The 25,434-nt window shown below is 38.4% G+C and overlaps 1 protein-coding gene across 2 annotated transcripts in view; it reads right to left on the bottom strand.

Annotated features, from left to right (window-relative positions):
* The window catches only part of babam2 (BRISC and BRCA1 A complex member 2), a 185,190-nt gene that overhangs the window by 38,606 nt on the left and 121,150 nt on the right, over positions 1–25,434 (bottom strand). For both annotated transcript variants that reach the window (XM_022673194.2, XM_022673193.2), the window contains exon 7: positions 6,895–7,004. In XM_022673194.2, coding sequence (XP_022528915.1) covers positions 6,895–7,004 — 110 coding nt within the window. The remainder of the gene's footprint in view (positions 1–6,894; positions 7,005–25,434) is intronic.

Below are 25,434 nucleotides of genomic sequence, written 5' to 3' on the forward strand. Positions count from 1 at the left end.
GTGTGTTTTGGGTCATTGTCTTGTTGGAACACCCAACTGCGCCCAAGACCCAACCTTCGGGCTGATGGTTTTAAGTTTTCCTGCAGAATTTGGAGGTAATCCTCCTTCTTCATTATCCCATTTACTTTCTGCAAAGAACCAGTTCCACTGGCAGCAAAACATCCCCAGAGCATAATACTACCACCACCATGCTTGACAGTAGGCATGGTGTTCCTGGGATTAAAGGCCTCACCTTTTCTCCTCCAAACATATTGCTGGGTGTTGTGGCCAAACAGCTCAATTTTTGTTTCGTCTGACCAGAGAACTTTCCTCCAGAAGGTTTTATCTTTGTCCATGTGATCAGCAGCAAACTTCAGCCGAGTCTTAAGGTGCCTTTTCTGGAGCAAGGGCTTCTTTCTTGCACGGCAGCCTCTCAGTCCATGGCGATGTAAAACACGCTTGACTGTGGAGACTGACACCTGTGTTCCATCAGCTTCCAAATCCTTGCAGACCTGCTTCTTGGTGATTCTTGGTTGACTCTTGACCATCCTGACCAATCTCCTCTCGGCAGCATGTGATAGCTTGCGTTTTCTTCCTGATCGTGGCAGTGACACAACTGTTCCATGCACTTTATACTTGCGTATAATTGTCTGCACAGTTGCTCTTGGGACCTGTAGCTGCTTTGAAATGGCTCCAAGTGACTTCCCTGACTTGTTCAAGTCAATAATTCGCTTTTTCAGATCCACACTGAGTTCCTTTGACTTTCCCATTGTAGCTTTTGTAGCTGAGTCTAATCACTGGGTCAAATGAGCCCTATTTAAATGGGCTCATGAGAAGTCAACAGCTGTAGTCAATCAGAATCACTTACAAGAAGTGAAGAGGCCATGACATGAAGCTAATTTGATTGACACAACTCGCTACATCACCAAAATTGACAAATTTTGTTGCTGTATGTATATTTTTGACCCAGCAGATTTGGTGACATTTTCAGCAGACCCATAATAAATTTATGAAAGAACCAAATTTTATGACTGTTTTTTTGTGACAAACATGTATGTGTTCCGATCACTCTATCACAGAAAAATAAGAGTTGTAGAACTTATTGAAAACTCAAGACAGCCATAACATTATGTTTTTTTACAAGTGTATGTAAACTTTTGACCACAACTGTACGTATATAAAGGGAATAAATAGGGATAGAGCGATATATATAGAGAGGAAGATATATAAAGAGAGAGCCAGGGAGAGAAAGATTGAATGATGGATGGGAAAAGAGATATAAAAAAAATATATAAGCAAGGATATGGAGAGAGAGAAAATTATGAATTTTAAAGATTTTTAAAAAATTTTTAAATTTTAAATTTTAAAGATTGGGAAAGTAGTACAGAAAATCATGGGAAGAGAAAAATGGAGAACGGGGAGATGGGGAGAGAAAGATGGAGAACAAAAATTGGGTAAGAGAGAAACAATGTGATGTAGGCAGGGGGAGAGAGATGGAGAACAAGACAAATTCGTGAAAATAAGAGGAGAAGAAATGAAGAGATGGGAAAGAGATGAAGAAAGGGGAAGTATGGGAGAGTACCATATAAGAGAATGGAAATAAAGGGAGGGAGAACAAAAATTTGGCAGCAAGGGAAATAAAGAGATGTGGGCTGAAGAAAAGATTGGGAGAGAGATGGAGAATAAGGAAAGACTTGGAGAGAGAAAGCAGAGAGATAAAACAAAGATTAGGAGGTAATGGGGAAAATAATGGGGGAGAATAAGATGGATAAAAAACAAAATATTGGGTGCAATGGAAATAAAGAGATGTGGGCAGAGGGAGAGATGAGGAGAGAGATGGAGAAAGAGTGAGTGAGAGAGGTAGTTAGAGTGAGAGAATGAGATTTAGAGAGAGAGAGAGCGATAGAGAGCGAAAGAGAGAGAGAGAGAGAGAGAGAGAGAGAGAGAGGGGGATTCCTCTGTGGTTTTGTATTGCGCTCTGTTGGAGGTGACTGAGAGAGACCTTTCTCTGGCTTTTCTCTTTCAAGTCCCACTCACCCACTCTCTCTCCGCTTTGTGCCGGAGCCAGAGGGTTCGGCTGGCTCTTTCTGCGGGCGCTGTGTTGGATGCCAGCCTTCAGGAGAGCTGAGAGACGGAGCATGGTGGAGCTCTTCAGATGTTCTGTTTTTTTTAAGCTTAAATACAAGGACAGCTCGCTTAGGCTGGAGCTACAGAACCTGCACGTCAACTAGAGACACAATAGAGCAGAGCCAGCGGCAATCCCTCCATCCCCCAGCCCTCTCTCTCTCTATCTCTCTCAATCTCTCTCTTTCTCTTGCATGCACAACAGGCCCTATACAATTGCTAAGTCAAAACAATGGGCGCGATAAACATATCCCAGCAGAAAAGATGGAAAAAACACTATTTACATGCTCATGTATACGGCAAAACGTGTAGGTGTTTGTGTCAGAATAATAAAAAAAATCAGAAAACCAAAAAGAACAAAGTTGAAGGAAAGAAACCTAGTTTAAATGTTTTTCTTAAAGTCTTGCTCAGGCTCAGACTCTGATTCGTCCTTGAAGATCCATTTCCAGTATTTCACAAGTATTACAAGCAAGGTTTGTATGTTGCTCCTGATAGTATTATGCTGCTTTATAATGGTATTCTAGGTTTACAACCAGTACAATGTTTTTTGGCCATCATCAACAATCAGTAAATAATCAAGCTCAGAAAAACAGTTAGCATCATGACTAACATGCTCAAATCTTGCTAAGGCCAGCTACACTGTCTGTTAGCATTGCAGCTCTAACCCTGTCGAGCCTGGCTGTTAGCATCACAACTAACCCAGTACTCTTGGTTTAATAACTCAATAAATAAATAAAACAGCATTAAAAACACACAAAGATTATTAGTCTCAGTCAGTGGTTCATTGAGTGATAATAGCATTTGCAAATTTACTACATTTCTTTATACAGTAAATGTGTGTTAATTTGTTATATTTTGTTTTACAAACTCAGTAAAGTTGTAAAAAGGTTGCTAATCATAATGCTTTCAGTCACATGGTGAGATTTATTAACAGTTTATTAATTTAACATTGCAAGAGATAAAAAGAGAAGAAAAGAACAGAGCTCAGTGAGAGATAGGGAGCAACATTTGAATAGATAGAGAGAGATATGGAAAGAGCAATGAAGAGAAATAAACTGAGAAAAAGTCAAGAACAGATTAAAGAGATTTATAGAATGAAAGAGTGAGAGAAAAAGATTAGAGAGAGAAATACACAGTGAAAAAGAAAAATTTAAGTAAAGAGGGAGAATAAAGAGATTGCCTCAAAGATAGCCTCAGCTCTCACTCAGAGAGAGAACAGACCCTTAAAAGACTGAAAGTCACGTGTCAAGTTAAGTGACTAGAGCTCCACTGGGCCAAAGAGTTATGTTTTGTGTTGTTTTTGGGTGTTGGCGGAGGGCATTTTAACCTAAATAAAGGTAGGTTTTGAGTTCACACAGTCCCTGTGTGTATCTGTGTGCCTCCTGACTGCTGGGTCACGGTTGCCACGCCCATATCCCCAGGGGTGTCGTCACAATACAGACATTTTATCTTTTTTAAACTAAAATATCCGAAAACGCTACTCATTTCTGAAGTGTTTATCCATCTTACCTTGGTTACCGGCGCCTCCCACAGACCATGATTAATGGTCCGTGATTAATTGCGGAAAACAATAATAATCTGTCCTTCAAAGTGTCTTCTGTGACTCGTTTAGGGCGTTATTTCTCTATTTTCCGTCACAAACTTGCGTTCTGAGGTATAATCCAGTGTCCTTCAGTGTGTGACACGAGGTCAGCGAGTGATATGAACGCATGGGCTTTAAAACAATGCTTTGAATCATTGAATCCTGAATTGACTTAACCTAGAGCGTCTAAACACCAAATAGATCTCTTTTTTTTAACAGGTAAACCTAGTTTTGAACCAATTCTTTGTCATTTGTAGTTTGATTTTTAGTAGGGTGGGAAAAAAATCGATTAAAATCAAAAATCTGATTTTTTGTGAAAAAAAAAAACTAAAAATGTAAGGCCATAATCGCCCAGCACTAATGGATGGGCATGATGGGATGGGAAAGACACTGAGAGAGAAAATGGAAAAAGAGTCTCTCGAACTCTCGAAACCAACAATGGTTTGGGATTGATATCGGGTATCGGCTGATATGCAAAATTCATGTATCCAGTATTGGAACTGAAAAAGATCAGTGTATCCATTATAACCCTCTTATAAGCCTAACATATTCACTACAGTTCCTGCACATCTACAATCAAACAAACAAACAAACAATTCTCCACTCCTGCCTGTCCTTTCCCCCTAACTCAGCCCAGTCTGGGCCGCTAATGTGGAAGCACAAGGGCAAGGTCAGGCCTAAGCATGGAAGCGCATTATTAAACCCCCCACAATGCACCAGGAGAGAGAGAGAGTAGAGTCGCCCTTGACGAATTGAAGCTGACATGGCCGTAGAGCGAGCAAACGGGCGCCTTTCCCCCTCTCACTCTCTCACTCTGCACGATTGAGTGGATTGAGGGTGGCGTGGAGGGGAAGGAAGAAAGGGGGTGGGGAACTCGCTCGCCCACAGGCGGGCATTACCAGACCTTGCCCATCCAGATCTGTTGTTAAGACATGATGAAGTTCTGATGCTCCTTCTGAAGGGTGACCTTGCTGTGTGTTCCCTCAGCAGATAACAGAACCCGTTATAGATTTACACCAAGCATGAAGACATCTGAATCTTCTTCACAGAAGACAGATTTATTACACATACACTACTGTCTAATCATATTTCAAAATATTTATATTTATAGCAGAAGCTCTTATCTAGATTTAGGTTTAAATGCTTAGAAAACATCCAAAATGTTCAAAGATGCCTTTTAACCAACTTCTAACCAACAAATAAGTCGTACAGCTACATTATATCATATTTCCTACATATGCACTGCCAACTCAGCTATAACCTGCTGAGTTGTGAACTCAACTAGACCTCTAATGGTGCCCTGGTGTATACAGCATCAAAAGGTCAGCAGCAGATTATAGCAGCAATTTCTCTAAATTGTGAGAAGAATGTGGGTTTTACCATATTTTTGACTTTCTCTCTCTCTCTCTCTAGTAATTCTGATCAGCAACATTTAACAATATACATAAAGATCCAATGCCTAAATTTATAGAACTCTCATACAACATCTATAACACCTGCCAGGAGATTCTTCTCTTCTCTACAATCTACCATGTCACCCACTGCCCCCGTTTCTCTTGCAAGGTTGCAGTTGCACATCATATCCCCTCTTCCTGCTCTCAAATAAAATTAATAACCATTTAATAAAAACAGATTTTGTCTTGAATCAGATTGAATCAGATCAAAGAGAGACTTTTTGTGAAATCCATTTTTTGGGAATAATGTAAAGATATGATTTTTTTCTGAATCTGAGATGTTTTTTTTTTTTCAGGGCTGTGTGGGTGTGTTTTATTTTCTCTCTGTGGCCCTAGAACAGATATGTATCCAATTTAAAAAATGCAATAAATTATATTTTTACAATTTTACATTCTAATTATTTTAGCTTTATCTGTAAGTTCAGTATCATTATTCTGTATCATTATGTCTGTGTATTTTTTGTTCATTTTTATGGTGTCATGCTTTTCTAGTATTATTTTATTTCTTTGGACTTTATTTTAATGTCTTTTAGGCTTTCGGAAGCATTGTAAATGGGGGTGCGCCCTCAGTGTAAACCCGAAGATGTTGAAGGTTTTTCTTGGCTTGCCATAGAAACGTCTTTACATTTTCTTTACATGTCTTTCTAACAAGAAGTACATATGTAAATGCATTTATTTTTCCAAACCAACTGTCATTAATTATGTAATTACTATTCAATAATTGCAGGACACAAATCAAAAGTATGGGAACACTCAGGCATTTCAAATGTTAATACCCTAATTAGTTCTGAATCCTAATGTAACTACAGGCTGATGCACAGCGCTCTGTTTATTTACTGATCTTCTGCCTAACAGGTGCGGCATAACCAGATGATCTTAGATCTCGGAGGAAAAAAGAAAAACCTACAGTAGCTTTAAACAGTCACGGCTGACTGACTGTAAATGATCACACAGGAAGAATAATTCCCAGCACATCTCTTATAGGCTAACACAACAAACCGCTGAGATTTAACAGATGGAAAGAACACTCTCCGTTTGTTTTATCATAATCATGCTTAATTCCACTTCATAATCTCTCGCATGCACACAGGCATAACGACTTAATACAAGCACCACTACTCGTATGTGCGCACACACACACACACACACTCACTCAGCTAGTTCCCAATTCCCCATTATTTAGAGAAGTAAATAGCAGAAGAAGTTGTTCTCCTGTCGTTCGGTGTTTTCTGAATTTGGCAGTTGGATAAGGTGTGTCATGGGCTGTGTGAGTGTGTGTGTGTGTGCGCCCCTCTTGAACAACACTGCCGCTAGACAGTCTTGTGGAAGCTTCTATTGTATGATTAACCCTCAAGGAAAAACAGCACATTTTCAGAAATGCTTTTAATCACCTAGGTATTTGAATGCAAATGGAAAAAGCCAGAACAGACACTGGAAACAGGACCTTATAGTAAAGCACATGAAACCACAGAGAGCTGGAACTCTGAGTTCAGGAGGACAATTATAGAGCAATGCCAGAAGTCATGGGATAGCAGTATATAAACTGATCATCACTGGCTTGGCTTGGTTTGAGAATGCCCACACCTGTATAATATCTGTGAGTGAGGCTGAACACTGGTCGGCAGGTTAATGGCTAAAAAACGTGAATTATCTGAGTTTAAGCAAGGTTTGATAGTGGTTGACTGATGGGTGGATGCAAAAATCTGTTGCAAAATTTAGTTGTAAAAGAATAGAGTGTTTTAGGGGGGTACTCACTGTTCTATACTTGGCGATAAGAAGAGTTTGGGGAAGACCTGAGTTGCTTCAGCATCCTCAAAGCTAACGGACAGCAGAGCCACATCTTCTCCAGGGTCCAGAGCTGTATCCTGAGAGAGAAGCACAGGAAAAAAATAACAAAAATATGTTGAATTCCACGTTTGTACACTACCTCAAACTACTACAATCAAGATTTTATTTACATGTATGCATGCTGTGTTTACAAAGGGTGTCCCATTTTACAGGCACAAAGTAGTCAGGAAATTAACTGTTTATATAAGCTTTTTAATAGCCAGGTCTAATCTATATCCTATTATAGGTCTAAACTATTATTTCTTGATGTCTTGAGCTCATTTTGAGTGCTGAACTTTTTTTTTCGTAGATGTTTATGGCAATTCTCAATATGTAGTCCAAATAGGTATTATTTAAAGTGAAGAACATCTGACTAAAGAAAAAAACAAACAAAATATTGAAAACATTTAGAAAAAAAGGAATGAACTAGGACGCTAAGCAAAAGCACATCTCCATAAAAGTTCCATCATTGACCATTGAAAATTTAGCATTTTTTGGAGGAAAAGTGGAGAGACACACAGTCCAAGCTGCTTGAGGTCTAGTGTGAAGTTTCCACCAATCAGTGATGGTTTGGAGAGACATGTCATCTGCTGGTGTTGATCCACCGTGTTTTAGCAAGTTCCATCAAGGCAAATCTTACAGCACTTCATGCTTCCCTCCACTGAAAACTTTTATAGAGATGCGGATTTCATTTTCCAGCAGTCATTACACTTTGTGTGTAATAATAAATACATCTATATAATATATGAGCTTCACATTTTAAACTGAATTACTGAAAAGAAGTTTAAATAAACTTTTCAATGATTTTCAATTGTTTTTAGATGCACTACTATACAGTGTATACATTGGCGTAAGTGATGGAGCACAAGCGCTTGTGTTGAGCAGGCTGTTGGCCGCTTGGAGTTGGTGTGTATTGGGATTCAGGCTGGAAAAGACCACCTCCGTTCACACTGCATTAACTTACACCACAGCCTCGGCCATGTCTGCCAGTCTCCATCTAATCGCATGAGAAGCTTCCAAAGAGCTGCAGGACGATCCCGGGCCGTGCTGCGGTTCTGCGTGCTGCGCTCCTTCCTAGTTTTCCTAGAGCTAGGCCCGGCTGGAACATGATTAGCACCGAGACGGAGACGCAGGGCTCTAATCAAATGTCTTTCAGTCGGTTTGAACCTATCCATTTGTGATAATTGCTGCCCGCCGTGCAATTTCTGCCCCCATTAAGCCGGGCTGTGTGTGGTGGATGTGTGACGTTACCAGTTAACGGGGACACACACAAGATGACTGCTAACACATAACCCAAAGAGGCATATTGGGGTCTTGCAGGGAAGAATCAGAGCGGCTCTAGAGACGCAGGCTTGACACAGGCTCAACAGGCACCCTGCTGTACAATACATATCGAAATAGTGGCATGGTTTATTATTATTACACAGAAATGCTTGTATTTAGCTGCTGCTAATCAGATTATCACCGCTGGAGAATCTCATTTAAGACCTTTGCTCTAGAACATAACGATATGAAGATGATCCAGTTAGCAAGAGACCGCCTACAGGCATTTTTAGGCTGCATCAAAAACAAAATGCTAATAATAATGATCTGCTAATATGGGCAGTTTCACCCCTGCACCCAGGAATAGAACGAAGAGAAGAATTTTAAAATAGTTAAAAATGATCTGAAAGGGCTGAAAAGTCTATATTCGTTAGCTGTGATTTTTGTACACATATACACTGTACACAGTGTGGGGACTTATACCAAAATTGATCATACATTTATTCATACAAACTCTCTTTATTACTTGGAGTTAAAGCATAAAAATGTTATATGGGAATTGGTATTGGTAAAAAAAAGTGCACCGGTGATCCAGTATAACACTGCTTTAGTCCGGTGGAGGAGTGGGCGGAGAGAAACGATAGGATTTCAGCTTTTACAGTAAAAAAAACAGTACGAATCATTTAAAAATAAAGACATTTTTACACTAATAACAGTGTGTGCAATGCCATATGTTACTTTATAATATTTGTAATGCCCTGCTAAGTGCAGTTCAGCCACTATCCTATTCTTAGAGTCTCTGTTAAATCCACCGGAGATCCTATGCTAACCAAGTTTAGAACCTTTAAACATTCTAACATTCTTTCATTTGCTTTTTTTATGATTGAGTACTTTTTTTTTTTTTTAACCAAAAAAGCTTCTTCAATGGCATTCAAAAACAATTTAAAGCACCTTTATTTTTAAGAGCAGAACAGAAGAGTAGAAGCACACGGCTAGGACATGCTATATACTCTCACAGCACAAAAAACGATTCTACAAATGCCACTTATATCAAGCAGAAAAGCGTCAAACTGAGAAGAATTAGGTCATAGCAGGACCCTTTTGTGCACCCCCAGCTGAAGAAGACCAAGATCTGCCACTTTGGATAAAGGGTGCTTACACTGTGTCTAAATGGTCAGGGGTAAACTTAACAGTTACTCCAGGTTTGGAGAGCAGATAAAAATAAAAAAGGTTACTTATGAGAAACTCACAGAGACAATGGTGACTGTAAACCGTCTATTTCTGTGCACCTTTGTAAATATAATGTAGTGAGTGAAAGGAAAACAGTAGTGGAATTGAGTGAGTGCACGTTGTGAACGGCAGGTAACGAAATGAGTCAGACTTTCAGGAGAAATGAATTCACATTTCCTAGAAAATTCACACAATAAAAGAACATTTCCAAAAAAAATGTTCTGTTTGACATTTAACATAGTATTGCAGAGGCAAGTGCATCATAAAACACAGTGAATCCATGTTTTAACCCTTTTAAACACAGTTAGTTTAAAGCTTCTGAAACTCACTATTGGTTAAACAGGAGCTTGCTGACTAAGCTTCTGACTGCTTTCCATAGCTGCTCTCAACATAACTGAACATTATATATGGCTTCATAGTGGGTGGGTTGATCGTTTACTTCCTTTGTGGTAGGACTTCCTTTCCACGCACTTTGCTTTTCATGTATTCAAATGTGCAACATTTAGATTTGTGCGAAATGAACAGAAATTAAACATCTGATACAAACTTAAAATTTAAAAATTTCAAAGCAAATTGATAAACGGAGACACCCCACACATACAGGTCCCTATCTAACACACTGTGCAAGGCTCATTGCTATCTTATACCACTCCAACAGCCTATTTTCACACCTTGTGTCTGCCTCGTTTAGTTTGCAACAGGGCTTGTGAATATGTATGGCCTATTGCTATCTTGGCAACAGAAAACACAGGTGCGCCGCTGACTGAAAACAACTTAGACAGATATAAACAGTCAGACGTTTATTGCTATCTTGGCAGTGAATTGCATGTGTAACAAGTGTACACCCCTGCTTGTTGCACACACATGAACATGCAGCAATGCACAGACCCATACCGTGTAACAGAATACAAAATAAAATAAAATAATTATTATTCTACATCAATTTACTTTTGTAAGTGTTAAATGATCTGCTCGCACACCTTTACCGTGTCAGTTACCTCTGCCTAGAAGTGCTGGACAAACCAAGATAACTGTGCCGTTAAAATAGCAATCTGCCAAAGTTAAAGCACACCTGGTTCTCAAAAGTAAATGGCAAGTGAAACAGTGATTGGTTTATTTCATGTTACGCCCAAAACACACTCATCATTAATCAAGAGAATTAGAAACAAACCTTTTGCACATTTCAAGCTGTGCAAGGTGTACTTTTCCTGATGTTACGATAGCAAAGACACACTGACACATCCTAAATCAAGCTAGGCAGTGCATGGTTGACGGCTCGACCATAGATTGCTAAAATAGGACATTTTCACAGATTTTGCTGTCTTTAATTGTTGTTAGTTATAACCCACCCCACACTACACTACCGAATAAAACAGCACAGATTGTTTATAAGATTATACACACCTAGTTTATGCCCCATCCTCTAAGTTGATCAATGAATGACAGTGAAACTATTGATACGCTAGTTGTGAGATTTCTGGTCAAAAGAAGCCAAGAAAAAAAAGAGAGGTCTGGATAAAAGCATGGCTGAAAATAACAAATCAAAAGGGGATAAACTTACTGTTTTGTGAGCTAGAGGTGAATACACACATAGTACACAGATATACACACTGTACATATGCCATATGTTTAAGATATAGCTATAGGTAGCTACATGTGTATATAGTGGTCACTTAAAAAAACACTGTTTTTTAATAACATGTTTGAAGTTAAAACAAATTAAATTCACCCAATATACACCATATATAGCAGTTCAACTCTGCTCAGCTTTCATTGGCTGAGAGTCTTTCAGTCATGAGGTGAAAGAGACGTTTCCCATCAGAGAATCGGCTCCACTCCACACTACAGGATACTGTATGGTAAATGTTGAACCCTCATTTCATTTACGATTCATGTTTCACGATTCTGAGAGAAGATAGACGCTGGATTATAAACTCCTTAAATGGGTCTACATAAACTGTGTATGTGTGCATCAGCAATGGGTTCCACTTAAAGCAATTCGACGCCTCTATAGCGCAGGATCAATTTGACGATGACGAGGGTCGGAGGCTGAAAGTGTAAACACGTATGAAAGTAACATGAACGAAATGTCAAAGCACAAGCCTGATCATCTGTCTCATCCTGCTCCTCATCCTTGAGTCCAAAAGGCAGACGGCTGCGCTAGGAGAGGGGGCGTCTGCGGCCCAAGGTGTTGCTTGATTGAATTAGTTCGCCTCAGTGCAGCAGTGTGCCGCGTCTCCAGTTTAAGAGCTGAAACATCCGCGGAATGAGGAAAACGAGTTTGGCCTACAAAACCTTTGCTTGTCACTGTTCAGCAGTGGGAGTTAACATCTGGGAGGCATCTGTAAATTACAAGACAACCCACAGAAGTCTTGTTTTTGTTGCAGATAGCAAATAAAGCAAGTAATTTTTAAGACAATTTTTTATTTTTATTTATTGAAGAAGATGAATGTTGTCTTATAGAAATAAAACCAAAAATGCATGCCAATTAGGGCTGCACGATATATCGTTCAAGCATCGTCATAAAGATGTGTGCATATGCAATAGTCGCATCGCAGGATGTGTGATGTCACTTAGGGCAATTAAATCAAACATGTCATGTTGCAATAGTTTGATTTTTGACACAAGAAGTAGATACACAGCGCTGTCTCTGCGACTGTGTGAGGGACAGGCTGCTGCTGCCTGAGAAGCATGAGGGGGAGGGGGAGAGTAAGGGGGGGAAGAAGTGGTAAACATGTGAACATCGAAAGCTGTGCACCTCAGTCCAGCACAGTTTTGCGCAGATATTTCCAGTTACAGCTGAATTCATGCTTTTAATCACAGAAAAACGCTCTTATTTACCTATTAAAAAGCCATTTAAATGCCTGATTAAAGGGCAGATTACTGTTGTTTTGCTGTTTTCCTCAGGTTTTGACTCAGCTCTTGATGGGTCCGGATGCGAGACAGCGCACGGGTGGGGGCGGGGCTGGTGCCATCAAGGCCCTGCATTGCTTAATATCGCAAAATATATATTGCCAAAAAAGAACATTTGCAATGTAATTTTTTCCAATATTGTGCAGCCCTAACGCTCATCAATCGTACAACCATTCAAATAATTTAGTAGCACACCACTTCTACAACACCAAGCATCTCAGACTGCCTTCATTAAGTTTATCATGCAGCCTAAAAGAACAGAACTGAAGCAGGTATTTCAATGTTTCTACAGTAAAATTGCAGTTCATGCAGTTTATTACCAATCAATCTCCTTTCCATCAAATTACCATGACAGCACAGTGCTCAGATCTGTTTACTCCATTTCCTACTGAGATGAACCACATCTACTGCCATCAAGGTTAACTCACAAGCTGCTGCTCTGAGAGTCAACACACACCGGTGACAATTCAAAATGGAAAAAATATGTTTTTAAACATTTCTTGGACTCGAGCAAAAAAAAATATATATAAATAGAGTCCGTATACTACTAAGTTCAGCACATCTAACTACACTATTATTAGCTGGCTGGCCAACGAATAATCAGATCACAATGCCCATTTTATCCTTAACTTTAAACTTTCCTCAAAAACGGAAAAAAGAGAAATGGCTGAAATAACAAAAAAGATGCAGAGCTTTCAGACCTCAAATAATGCAAAGAAAACAAGCTCATATTTATAACAATTTAAGAGTTCAGAAATCAATATTTGGTGGAATAACCCTGGTTTTTAATTCCTGTTTTCATGCATTTGGGCAGGTTCTCCTCCACTAGTCTTACACAATGCTTTTGGATAACTTTAAAATTGCAAAAATTCAAGAAGTTCAGCTTGGTTTGATGGCTTGTGATCATCCATCTTCCTCTTGATTATATTCCAGAGGTTTTCAATCTGGTAAAATATTTTTTTTTTCCAGAGCTGCATGTTTCATTCTGTTCAGTTCCTGCCAAAAATGTTTATTTTAATATGTTGGTGCATCTCTAATATTAAAAGTGTATATCACACTGCTTTGGCAAGTCGTGCTTTAACTGGGTTGGTACAGCAGGAACTGCATGTGCCCTCAAAACACTAATCCCCCTTCAGGAGTCGGCAGTGTGGCAGTATGTGAAAGGGAGAGGTGGATTAAGGCAGTTTGGCCTGGAGACTGCTGCACAGTGGAAGTTAAGGTCAAAGCATAAGAGCATAAAGAGCCTTTTATTTGGTGAAATATGTCATCAGTCATTCTAAATGGTTTAAAAGACAGGACTTTTTGGAAAGAAATAAACAGAACATTTTTAACTTCCTCTCCCACACACACACACACACACACACATCAGCTCACTCCACTCAAATTCATCAAAAACAGAGCATAGCCTGAACATAAACGTATTAAACGATAAAAACACATATGCCTTCTTTGGACACACTTCAGGCTAAACGCTTCGTTTTAAGTAAGCATGGAAAGCGGAACATCATTAAAATGCACCTCTCCCAGGTCCACAGGCATTGTGAGGAACTGTGGAAGGGACTAATGAAGTGGCCAGTGGTGAGTAATGAGTGTTTGAATGACCCTTGCTCCAGGACTTTAAGGGGAAGGGGGGCTCGTAGAGGGAAGTGCACACTACACTACCTCTTCTTTCAAGCCAATGAGTCAGTGTCAGGGCGCTGAGATGGGGAAGAGGACTCTGGATGCCCCAAGTCAATCCCTCACGTGGGCAGAAACCGCCCTGACTTCCGTGCCCCTATTAGGGGCAGGCGACGTGACATCGTGGAGATGTGACAGCTGTCTCCAAGCCAAGAGTTGTCTGGTCAAAGTCACACGAGCACGCAACTGAGGACACCAGCGTACACAACAGCCAGCCAGCGTTAAGCCAGACTGCTGGATTTTATACGCACAGTAAATTGATATTGACTTTTGACATATATAGAGGGTGTATAAACAAAAAAAAAAAAACATTTATTATGCATTTTTGCCTTCTGTTTGTCTGCATGCTTTATTATTACTATCTTCCTTTCACACTGTTCTTTAATAGTCATTAGCCCAAAGGATAGATCATCATATTGCAGGGATTATTATTTGGGTGGTGGGTAAACCTGTTCATCTGGTATACTGGAAGGGAAATTAAAACCGGTATGCTTTTTTCACATATTGCCATACCGCTAGAGGAGCACTGTACAGAACAGCACCACTGAAGAAGCACACTGACACAAGTCGCTAGTCATCGCTAGCCAGTTAGTATAAGAAGCTTACACACTCGAGTTACAGTCCATAGAGTAGCTCAACTCTGTGGACTCAACTCTCCATCTCGCTCTGTCCTGCCTGGGGAGAAATGAGATAAGCCCTTTATCTCAGGAGCTCCTGTTGCTGTTTCTTGCAATACTGAGAAAAGTGTTTTTATACGAATAAAGCAGAAGGGTGATTATTTTTTCGATTAGTCGATTAGTCAACGATTATTTCTGCCATGTCCTCCATCGCTATGACAGAATGATAAAACGATAAAAACAGCTGAACATGAGATTTAAAAGGCATATATATGTATAGATGTTGTTTAAAAGTGGAAAGTACTGATATTTAAAGATTACAAATGTAATCTGTTGAGTCTGGGCACTATTGGAGTGAGCCATTTACCCATCTCCCATTGCACTTCTGTGCCCATTACTTTATGTAATGTGGTACTGTTACAAATTAACGATTAGTCGACAATGAAATTTGTAGTCGACAAATTTAAATAATCGACATTGTCCATTATATCGACTAGTCATTGCAGCCCTACCACCAAGTGTAGTACATTAAAGTACCCAGATGTGGGCCAGCAGCTTCAGGTAATATGCACTTAATATTATGCCACAAAATGTAATTGCTATTTAACTGGTTTCAAGAGCATTGCAGTAAGCTCAGTGTAGTATTTCCAGATCTACATAGATCCAATAGAACATGTTTGTAACATGGTTAAAAGGGAGTGTCACAAAAAGAAGATCCTCCTGAATAATCTTCAATATATTGTATAATCCCATGGCATAAAGAACTGAGACTATTCTGAGACCAAAAAGAGACCATAGCGTGCTCTTCTTTCTTTTACGCTGTCATTATTAGTAATTAGTATTAACTATATAAAAATAGCAGACAAAAAGGCAGCCGATACCAATGTGTTTCAACAATATGACTCAGGATTCAGTGTGAACTTGCCTTTAGCTGGTCTTTGAAAAGGACAAACATGATACAAAGCAGCAAAACCAAAAGGTGTCCATGAGCTCTTCCTGTTTCTATTACACCAGCTGAAAACATTGTAATGGACAGTCACAGGAGCCACGAAAGTTAATAATTAACCCAGAATCAGCATGCCGTCAGAGCGTGGGCAGCACAAATGGGCTTTTGTTGTTAGGCCACACAAAGGGGTATAATAAAGAGCACATTTAGGCCAGGGTAGGCCAATTAGCGAAGGCAGAGAGCACCCAGGGACAAAGCTGCTGGAGCACGAGGCTCATATCCAAGGTGAATATATATATACATATATATATATATATATATATATATATATATATATATATATATATATATATATATATATATATATATATGTATATATATATATATATATATATATATATATATATATATATATATATATGTGTGTATGAGGGTGAAAGAGTGAGTGAGAGAGAGAGCTGACAGAGTTTAGGAATGTGTGGGTGTGAAGTACAAAGTAAGTTGCTTTGCTGTCCAGATGGAGCACAAAGGTCTTCCACTGGGGTGTAAAAGACGACATGCTAAAAAATGGACGCCAACATTTGAGTAGTTTTCTTGTTTTGGTTTGGAGAAACATGGCCTCTGATGGAACAGCTCGGACTGAAAGAAATGAACTGTGCATGTTTCAGCTCAACAATACTCTGTTTGATAATCATTAAAGGAAAAAGAGCTATTATTTGCAAAGGTACTGGTAGGCCAAGGAAGTCCTCCAGACGAATTCTCGCTATGGTAAAAAAATAAATAAATAAATAAATAAATAATAATAATAAAGTATTTTTTTTGTACGACTGATCAGACATAGCCTTCTGTAGGTGGGCTTGAATTTGTCAGCGACTACAACTTAAAAGAGCCTGCTGAATTCTGGAAAAAAACGTCCTATGGGACAGATAAGATTAAACATTTCAACTTATCTGTGAAACATGGTGGTGGGTGTGTCATGGCTTGGGACACCTTGGCACAACGAAACTTCGGAAATTGAATGCCTGATTTATCTTGGCTCATACAGTACATTCACTATAAAGTAAGGTGACCAAACGTCAGTATTTCCCGGGACATGTCCATATTTGAATTATGCTGCCTGAGCACACTCACCAGTATTCAAACTAACCTGTTTGTAGAAACAACTCAGATTGAAAGAAATTACTTGAGCATGTTTGAGCCCAATCAAACTCTGTTTAAGACTCATTCAAAGAAAAAGAGCTGTGTGAGTCTTATTGTTCGCAAAGGTACTGGTAGTCCAAGAAAGTCCTCCATTGCTTATGGCAGACGAATTCTCGCGATGGTAAAAAAATAAATAAATAAATCGTTACATTTTCTGTACGACTGATCAGACACAGCCGTCTGTAGGTGGGATTTATCAGCAACTACTACTTTAAAGAGCCTGCATAATTCTGGAAAATGTATATGAGACAAATAAGATCAAGATTAACTCTTCCACCTTATCTGTGAAACATGGTGGTGGGGGTGTCATGGCTTGTGAGTTTCTTTTTGATATTGTGCTGGGGGCAGTAGCATAATAAAACATATGAAAATTGAATGTCTGATTCATCTTGACTTATCCAGTACATCCATGCAGTACAGCCTTGCCATGAGCACCCTGACCTGTGTTCAATCTAATATATGCTCTGACTAAAAAACTAGGGCTGAAATAAATGTCTCAGCTCAACTATACTAAAGAAAAAAAGCTGTGGTGGGTCCATTATTCACAAAGGTACTGGTAGGCCAAGGAAGTCCTCTATTGCTGATGGTAATGGTAAAAAAAAAAAAAAAAGAAAAAGTAAACAATAAAATAAAAATTGTTTAATTTTCTGTATGACTGATCAGACACAGTCTTCAGTAGGTGAGTTTGGATTTGTCTGCAACTACTACTGAAAAGAGCCTGCTGAATTCTGGAAAAAATCTTGTGGGACAGCTCATCAAGCTCATCAATATCAAGCTTAACCATTCTACCTTATCTGAAAAACATGGTGGTGGGGGTGTCATGGCTCGGGACTTTTTCTTTTTGATATTGTGCTAACGGCAATAAAGAGAGAGAGAGAGAGAGAGAGAGAGAGAGAGAGATTAAATTGTTTCAGTATATATTTTTTTACTTTAATCCTGAATATATAGAGATATATGGACCGCATTATTAGTTTCACGACATTCTGGACCATTGACTTCTGTTACAAATCGGATAAAAATCTAGTATTTTCTAGTATCTCAGTTAGGGGTGTGCCATATAATTTCATATGCAGTAATAAAATTAAATTTTCATTTTGTTGCAGTAGTCTATTCTCGTCATCGCAAAAATATAATTTATCGTGATGATATTTAAGGATCTTATCGCCGAACCCTAGTGGAGCCATTGTCAAGCCATCTCCCAACTAGTCTATGTCACAAGCAGATAAAAGCAGGGTTCAGCTTAGTAAATGAATGGGTCAAAATCTTCATAAAGCATCTTTCTCAGTATTTTTGTTCCAAGAATTGAACTATTTTTGATTCTGAAGTGAAGAAAAGGAATAAATATGCAGTGGCAGCAACCTCTTGTTGCACCCATCATGCTTAATTATTCTCACACTGCATAAATGAACATACACACTGGGTTTAAGCACTTTTAGATTGAATATATTAGATTGGAAAAATCATTAGTGCCCATTAACTGCTTACGTAAGCTCCCCAATTATAATTTTTTATCTTACGTTTGAACAAAGAGCTTTTTTGTGGGCAATGTAAGAACAAATGAATCACTGCAGATGAGAAATATGTGAGGAGAAAGAGAATAAAAGGATGGTAATAAAATCAGAGAAATCGTACACTGGAATGTCCTCTGTGACATGAGTCACACAATAACACAGCGAGCTGAATGAAGGACACACATCAGCTACACACTTCCACACAGACAGCTAACTGTACTATACACACATTTTTGGGTGAACATAAAACTGGGTCATAAACCACAACACAAGCAGACGCACGCACAAACACCAGCATCACTGCCTGGAAATGGCTGATGAAACACCTGTTAGTGTTGTGAGTCACTGAGGACAATCGACAGTGCTTGGATAGTCAATGGTGAGTCGCAAAGAAAATAAGTGAACACACACACACACACACATTTAGTACACAGACTGCCCCAGGAATTACTGGGAATCTTAAAACACTCGCAGCCAGATCTGGGACCAGGCTCTGAAACTACAACTGAAAGTATGATTCAGTGAAAGGACTGCATTGGGTACAATAACATGGATGGAGAGAGAAGATAAACAAGGCCATCTACGTCACTCAAAAATCAGTTTGTAGGAAATACTCAGCACACACAGAGCCACCAGACCATATTGAGCAATTCTAAAAACTCCACTGATGACAAACAAAAGTTAAAATGTACCCAATTCCAAAACTTAGCTTCTAAACTAATAGGGCTTCAATATGTCCTGCATTTTAATCATTGTTATTCTAGGTATGTAAAAAGAAATTAGAACATGCCATTAAACAAAAAATAACAAAAGACTCATTCAGGCAATATTTATTGATCTACACATACAGAAGTATTGTGTAAAAGGGGTGTAATTCATGCATGTGGCAATTAATGCAACATGGCAGATGTCTCGGCATGTCTTGGTGTAGTTGTAGAGGTTCTTAATGGTGTCCGGCAATAATCCAGCCCATGCAGCTCAAATATTACTGCAGGTTTTGCAGCAGCCAAGCTCTGGTGAGCATTGTCTTGTTGAAACAGCACAACAGAGTGTGCATTCAGAAAAGGTAGGGCTAAGCCTGTCACGATAATCACAAAATTCACTTATCGTACAATAATGGACTTGACAAATAATATTTGGGTTTATTTGTATGTTATGCAATGATTAATACTTCAATAACGGTGACTCCATAACACACAGTGTGTGAGACTGCAGTAGGTGAAGAAAAAACAATAGATTTCACAATATTTGATTAATTTAATATTTGTTTAACTTTAAAAGGGTATATTTGCTTTGTTATTCTATTCTATTATAATTTTGTCAGTGATATTTAATGGTCAAACCACTAAATATCCAAAATATTAAACCACTGCACAAAAATATCAAACCACTCCAATGTAGCTCTGTTCTGCAGATCATAAAAGCATGCAAAACTGTCCTCTTAGTTTTGGAATAGAAAAACTGTGCTCACTACACTTCTACTTTATCAGGAATTTCTCTAGAGGATATACCCCCCTTTTGAGAGTTGCTTCAAGCCTTATCTGTGTGTTCTTGGTCAAGTGGCTTTTTCTAATCATTCACACAGCAGGTAAAAGTGGCCAAATCTGATTTTCTCACCAAATCCAATGTTTATTTTAGGCTGTTCACGCTACATTTTTAATGAGACCATAATTTGGCATTTTTTGTGCACACCTAAAAGGAAGTAAAAGCTGCAAAACAGCAATGCTGCACATGAAGTTTCAGTTTCATCTTCTCCAGCACTATGGGAGCTTGCAAGGAGTTTCAGTGGGTGCATCACTGGGTTTCTTTCAGCTTTTTTTTTCATGCTTATGCTTTAATTTCTTTTGATATGACGGACACATCCCTCTGTGGCAATGTTTGGCCATTACATTGGGAACACTGAGTGGTTGCAATACAAGCCTTTTCAGTTTGTTGAAAGGGACATGACCACAAATATTTATAAGATGTGATACCTAACTATCCAGTCACTGAAAACTTTGTTCATTTACCTTTGTCCTCACTGTCTTTGTTCCCCTTATCCTTGATGCTAAATGACAAGAATCAAATATGCATTTCATTTCAATACCGCGTCATATTCAATGTGTTTTTTGCTGTTTAAACATCTGTCCCACAAGATAAAAAAATAAAAGATTGGATTTGGCCCACTACATCTGCTGTGAGACCATAACCTATATCAATTGTGATGTGTACATTGTATCGTGCCATAACCCTAATAACCCCTAATTATCACACCGGGTACTACTTTTTTGCTGTTTGTAGCAAATGAAAAATTCACACTGTTCTCATTTCTCGTTATATATCTACTAGAGACAGATTGTATCTGTCCAATATCATTTATTTTACTTTAATCCTGAATAAACAGAGATATACAGAGTGCATTATTAGTATCATGACAGTCTGAATCAATGACTTCTGTTACAAATCTGGTAAAATTCTTTTTTTTTTTTAGATCTCAGTGGGAAGGGAAGGGCCATATCATATTGTATGCAATAACAACATTTAATTTTTGCATCATTTTGTTGCAGTAGTGTATTCTTAAAATATATATAATTTTAAATTCAGTGTTGTCATATCGCCAAGAGTACTGTTATTGTGAAAATACCTTGAAATATTGTATTATTATTTTAGGGCCTTATCGCCCACCCCTAGTGGTAATCAATAAAGTGTAGTTAAGTGTACCACTTGTACCACTTTAGGTTATTTACTTGATATGAACTGTTTAAATGTCGATAAAAAATATGGAAAAAAATATTAAGAAGTGAATACAAACAAAATTAAACGATTACAAATCAACTAAAATCCCATTTAGACTGCCTGTGCAATATATACCTGCTCTAAGACACTTTATCATGTTACTGCTCTTTATTCACACTTATCCACGCTGCTATAGCAAATTTACTCTCTGGACTTTGCTATTTTCCTTTATTTATATTTTTGTGTCTTGATATCTATTTTATTTTATCTTTATATTCATCTTATTTTAACTAAATAAATTGCTCTTTTAGGTCTATCTGGACCGTGAGAATACAACTTTATTCCACCTCATGTACCACCATCTCATTTTATGACAATTAAGTCTCCTTGAATCCTTGAATTTAAGCTTAACTGAATCATAAAATCAGTAAATAAAATCATATTTCCCCACACCTAAAAACACCGTAACACTTCACCACTACAGTCTGGCTTTTCAACACCAGATCACATCCTTAACACTCTCTCTTTCTCTCACACACACGCACACACCCACAAAAACCATGAAGAGCTGGAGGAGATCCAAACTCAACAGACAAGCAAGAAACATTTGATAGTTCATAGATTTTGATCTGAGCTCAGTCTGCTCTCCCTGATCACTGGCTCTTCACTGCAGGCTGCAGGATCTTAGTCACCAGTGCAGACTTCTACGTGATGTTAAGAAGATAGTAGTTTGGACATAAAGGTCATAAATACTGTTTTAATTAAAGTCAGTCTAGAGCAACGTGCTTACTTCTTGCACAATTATCTCAACATAAGTGATATTTAATATATTTTGCTAAGCATTTCACAGCAAAACATTTGGATTGTTTCACAGTGCAGAACTCGTAATGTCAGTAATTGCCTGTTATTTTTTCTTTCTGTATGTATGTATCACAGTATAATAATGTATACTGACTCATAATTTACATTTTCTCTTTATATAGGACCACAGTGCAAATAAGCCTTAGTGCAGGGGTCGGCAAATAAGTTTGGTCGTGGTCCAGATATTTTCCAAGCCATTACTTGGCAGGCCACAAAAAAAAAAAGGAAAATGAAGTGTAAAGGGATGAAGTGCTACAGACTAGTAGCTCTCCAGCCCAGAGGGTTGTTGAACCCAATTGCAGAACAGTTGATCTCAAAGCAGGTAAACCCAAGAAAAAAGGAAAAAATAAATAAACACACCGCTCTTTACATGGGATCGAACCTGTGCCACCAGGTTCACGGTCCAATACACTATTGCTGCCCCGGCTAGTGAATTAGGACACAGCCAGACACAGCCAGGAAAAAACGTCCTTATAAGAAGATAGAGAGCCCAAAAACAGGCGGGAAAACAAGAACAGGTGGAAACTAAAGTCATGCCAAGCAACAGAGAGACAGAGGAGGTATGTAAACTAAAGCTCTCCGGAAAAGCATTTTAGCAGAAGCCTTAGTGCTTAATTGTGTTTTAATCATGAACTATTTTAAGTGCATAATGCCTGTTTAGTATATGTTATTTTAAATCCTTAAACAAATGACATTCATTTCAATATATACATATATTATGTCTAAACATATTGAGTAAAATTAATAATTTGGCACAAACTCAATTAACAATTAACAATTACCAATACCTAATAGTTATTAGTTCGCCAGTAGAAGCTGAGGCTTTTTTTTTATTTTTTTTTTAAGAATAAAGAAAATATGAAAGTAATGAACACTGCTACACAATTATTACAATTATTACAATTATCTCCCTCCTAAAATACAGGGAAGTACCAGCATTAACATTGTGATTAATGACAGAATATTTATGTGATTAGTACATTATATTTATACAATACAAGTGACCAATTGATATTGACATTAATGTACAATAAATATATTTCCACTTTGCAAATCTAACACTGTTTATTTTATTTATATTTAAATAGCCACTATTAAAAGTTTATTAAAAATCTTAATAAAAGATGAAAAATGTGTGATTAATCATGATTATTCACAGAATATTCTTGAGATTAACAATAACACCACTATATATACAGTATCACTATATAGTCTATAAAGTGTTAGTGTGTTGTACACAATTGCAACCACAATGCACCCTCAGATTTTTTTTAACAAAGGATCTCATTCACCTGCTCTTAAGAAATGTATGCATATGTATTGTTCTGTTTATAAACACAAAGGGGATCCAACATTATAAGAGCTTTAAAAAAACATCATTAATATGATGCAGACTTTTTTTGGTGTTCATGGACTGTCCTAATGTTTTCACATGACTGGATCTGAAGAAAGCAATATATATATTTCAGCTATTCTGACAGCCCTAAAAATCATCACTATATATGAAATTCCATGTTCAATCCAAATATTATGGCCTTAGAATCAGATTAATATCACACATCTGCTCTAATAAAGGACACTTTGAGGGAAAAGTGAAATGCAATGTGAACAAAACGCAGAACTCCAGCTGTATGAGGAAACAGAGATGAGGGAAATGGAGTGTGGGGAAAGAGCAGAGATTCTGCAGCTTCTCTGGAAGAGACAGTGAACAGGGAGGGGTTGTGGTGTTATACACAAAAGCAAACATAGCTGTGTGGGGGAGGGATGAGTTGTGACATTTCCTAGAGGTTACACACGGGTCATTACTACACTGGAGAACATCACGCATGAGAAGGTGCATGTACGCTGTGTGGGTACATCTAAAAGATACATATTTCTGTTTTCAAATCACTGGAATTGTGCCTATTCTAATCAAAATGTTCAGCAGTAGTGGCATTCCAAAAACACAGGCTCGGCTCATATATAGGGGTCTAAATAAAACACACAATGATGCTGCTAAGCGGCAGTGACCCTGAAACATGTTCCTGTTCTTAGAAAAGTAGAACTGGCTTAAAGGTGTGAATACACAGAATACGTGTGTACAAATTGTTTATGCAATTCTTGGAGCGGGTATCAATACAGCACAATGACACAAACACAAAACATATATACCCACACTTTCCTGGAGCAGTAGTAGCTAACCTTGTTTGTTTGGTCACTGTGGACGGTTACAACAATCTTGTAGGACTAGATCTTCCTAGATCAGGGGTGTCCAAACTTTTTTTGTTGGGGGCCAGAAGGAGAAATATATTTGAAGTCACGGGCCACAGACTCTGTAATAAAACAAATAATGAAATACACCACTTTAAATAATACATTTACCTGATTACTTTCATTTACACACCATTTTACTTGACTTACTATCTTTATCTTTGACAGTGTTGTGTAAACTAAGATTTTTCAAATTGATGTTTCATTTCATGATGTCTCTTAATATTAAACTCCTTAATTACGGCAACTTTTAGACTCTTTTGCCCGTTTTTCTGCGCTACAACTGAACACTCTCGCCGCTTTTAGACTCTTTGGCCCGTTTTCTGCGCTATAAATGCACACCCTCTCCGCTTTAAGACTCGTTGGCCCGTTTTCTGCGCTATAAATGCACACCCTCTCCGCTTTTAGACTCTTTGGCCCGTTTTTCTGCACTAGAAATGTGCACTCTCTCTGCTTTTAGACTCTTTGGCCCCGTTTTTATGCACTAGAAATGCACACTCTCTCCGCTTTTAGACTCTTTGGCCCTTTTCTGCGCTAGAAATGCACACTCTCTCTGCTTTTAGACTCTTTGGCCCCGTTTTTCTGCGCTAGAAATGTGCACTCTCTCCGCTTTTAGACTCTTTGGCCAGTTTTTCTGCGCTAGAAATGCACACTCTCTCCGCTTTTAGACTCTTTGGCCAGTTTTTCTGCGCTAGAAATGTGCACTCTCTCCGCTTTTAGACTCTTTGGCCGTTCTTTTGTGCTAGAAATGCGCACTCTCTCCGCAATTAGCAATGGAGAGCAATGGAGAGAATGGTGGTGGTGAATGAGGTGTTAGTGTGTGTTGTGCTGGTACAGTGAGTGGATCAGACACTGCGGCATTGCTGCTGGAGTTTTTAAACACTGTGTTTAATAATGGCTCACTTTCCTCCACTCTATTACACACACATTCTCCAGGGTGTAGATAAAGTAAAATCAGAGACAGAAGCTCTGAATCTGTTGAGGCACAGTTTACAGTGTTGGTCATCATCTAGTTTCTTTTTTTAATTAGGGGTCGCAGGATGCTGCTCACAGTACGCTGTGACACTGGGGTGTTCAAAAACTCCAGCAGCACTGCTGTGTCCGATCATCTCGTACCAACACTGCATTGGTCATGAAAATTACCATATGACAATAAAATAAATACAAATAAACTAAAATCTGTACATTTGGTCAGGAGTCAAAATGTAATATTGGCCAAAAAGATTGGTCAATAGAGAACAATAGGTTTAATCGCTGATTAATTTGTAAACTTCCACCAGCAAGT

The sequence above is a fragment of the Astyanax mexicanus genome, chromosome 14 (genome assembly GCF_023375975.1).
Source record: "Astyanax mexicanus isolate ESR-SI-001 chromosome 14, AstMex3_surface, whole genome shotgun sequence".
NCBI classification, from domain to species: domain Eukaryota; kingdom Metazoa; phylum Chordata; class Actinopteri; order Characiformes; family Acestrorhamphidae; genus Astyanax; species Astyanax mexicanus.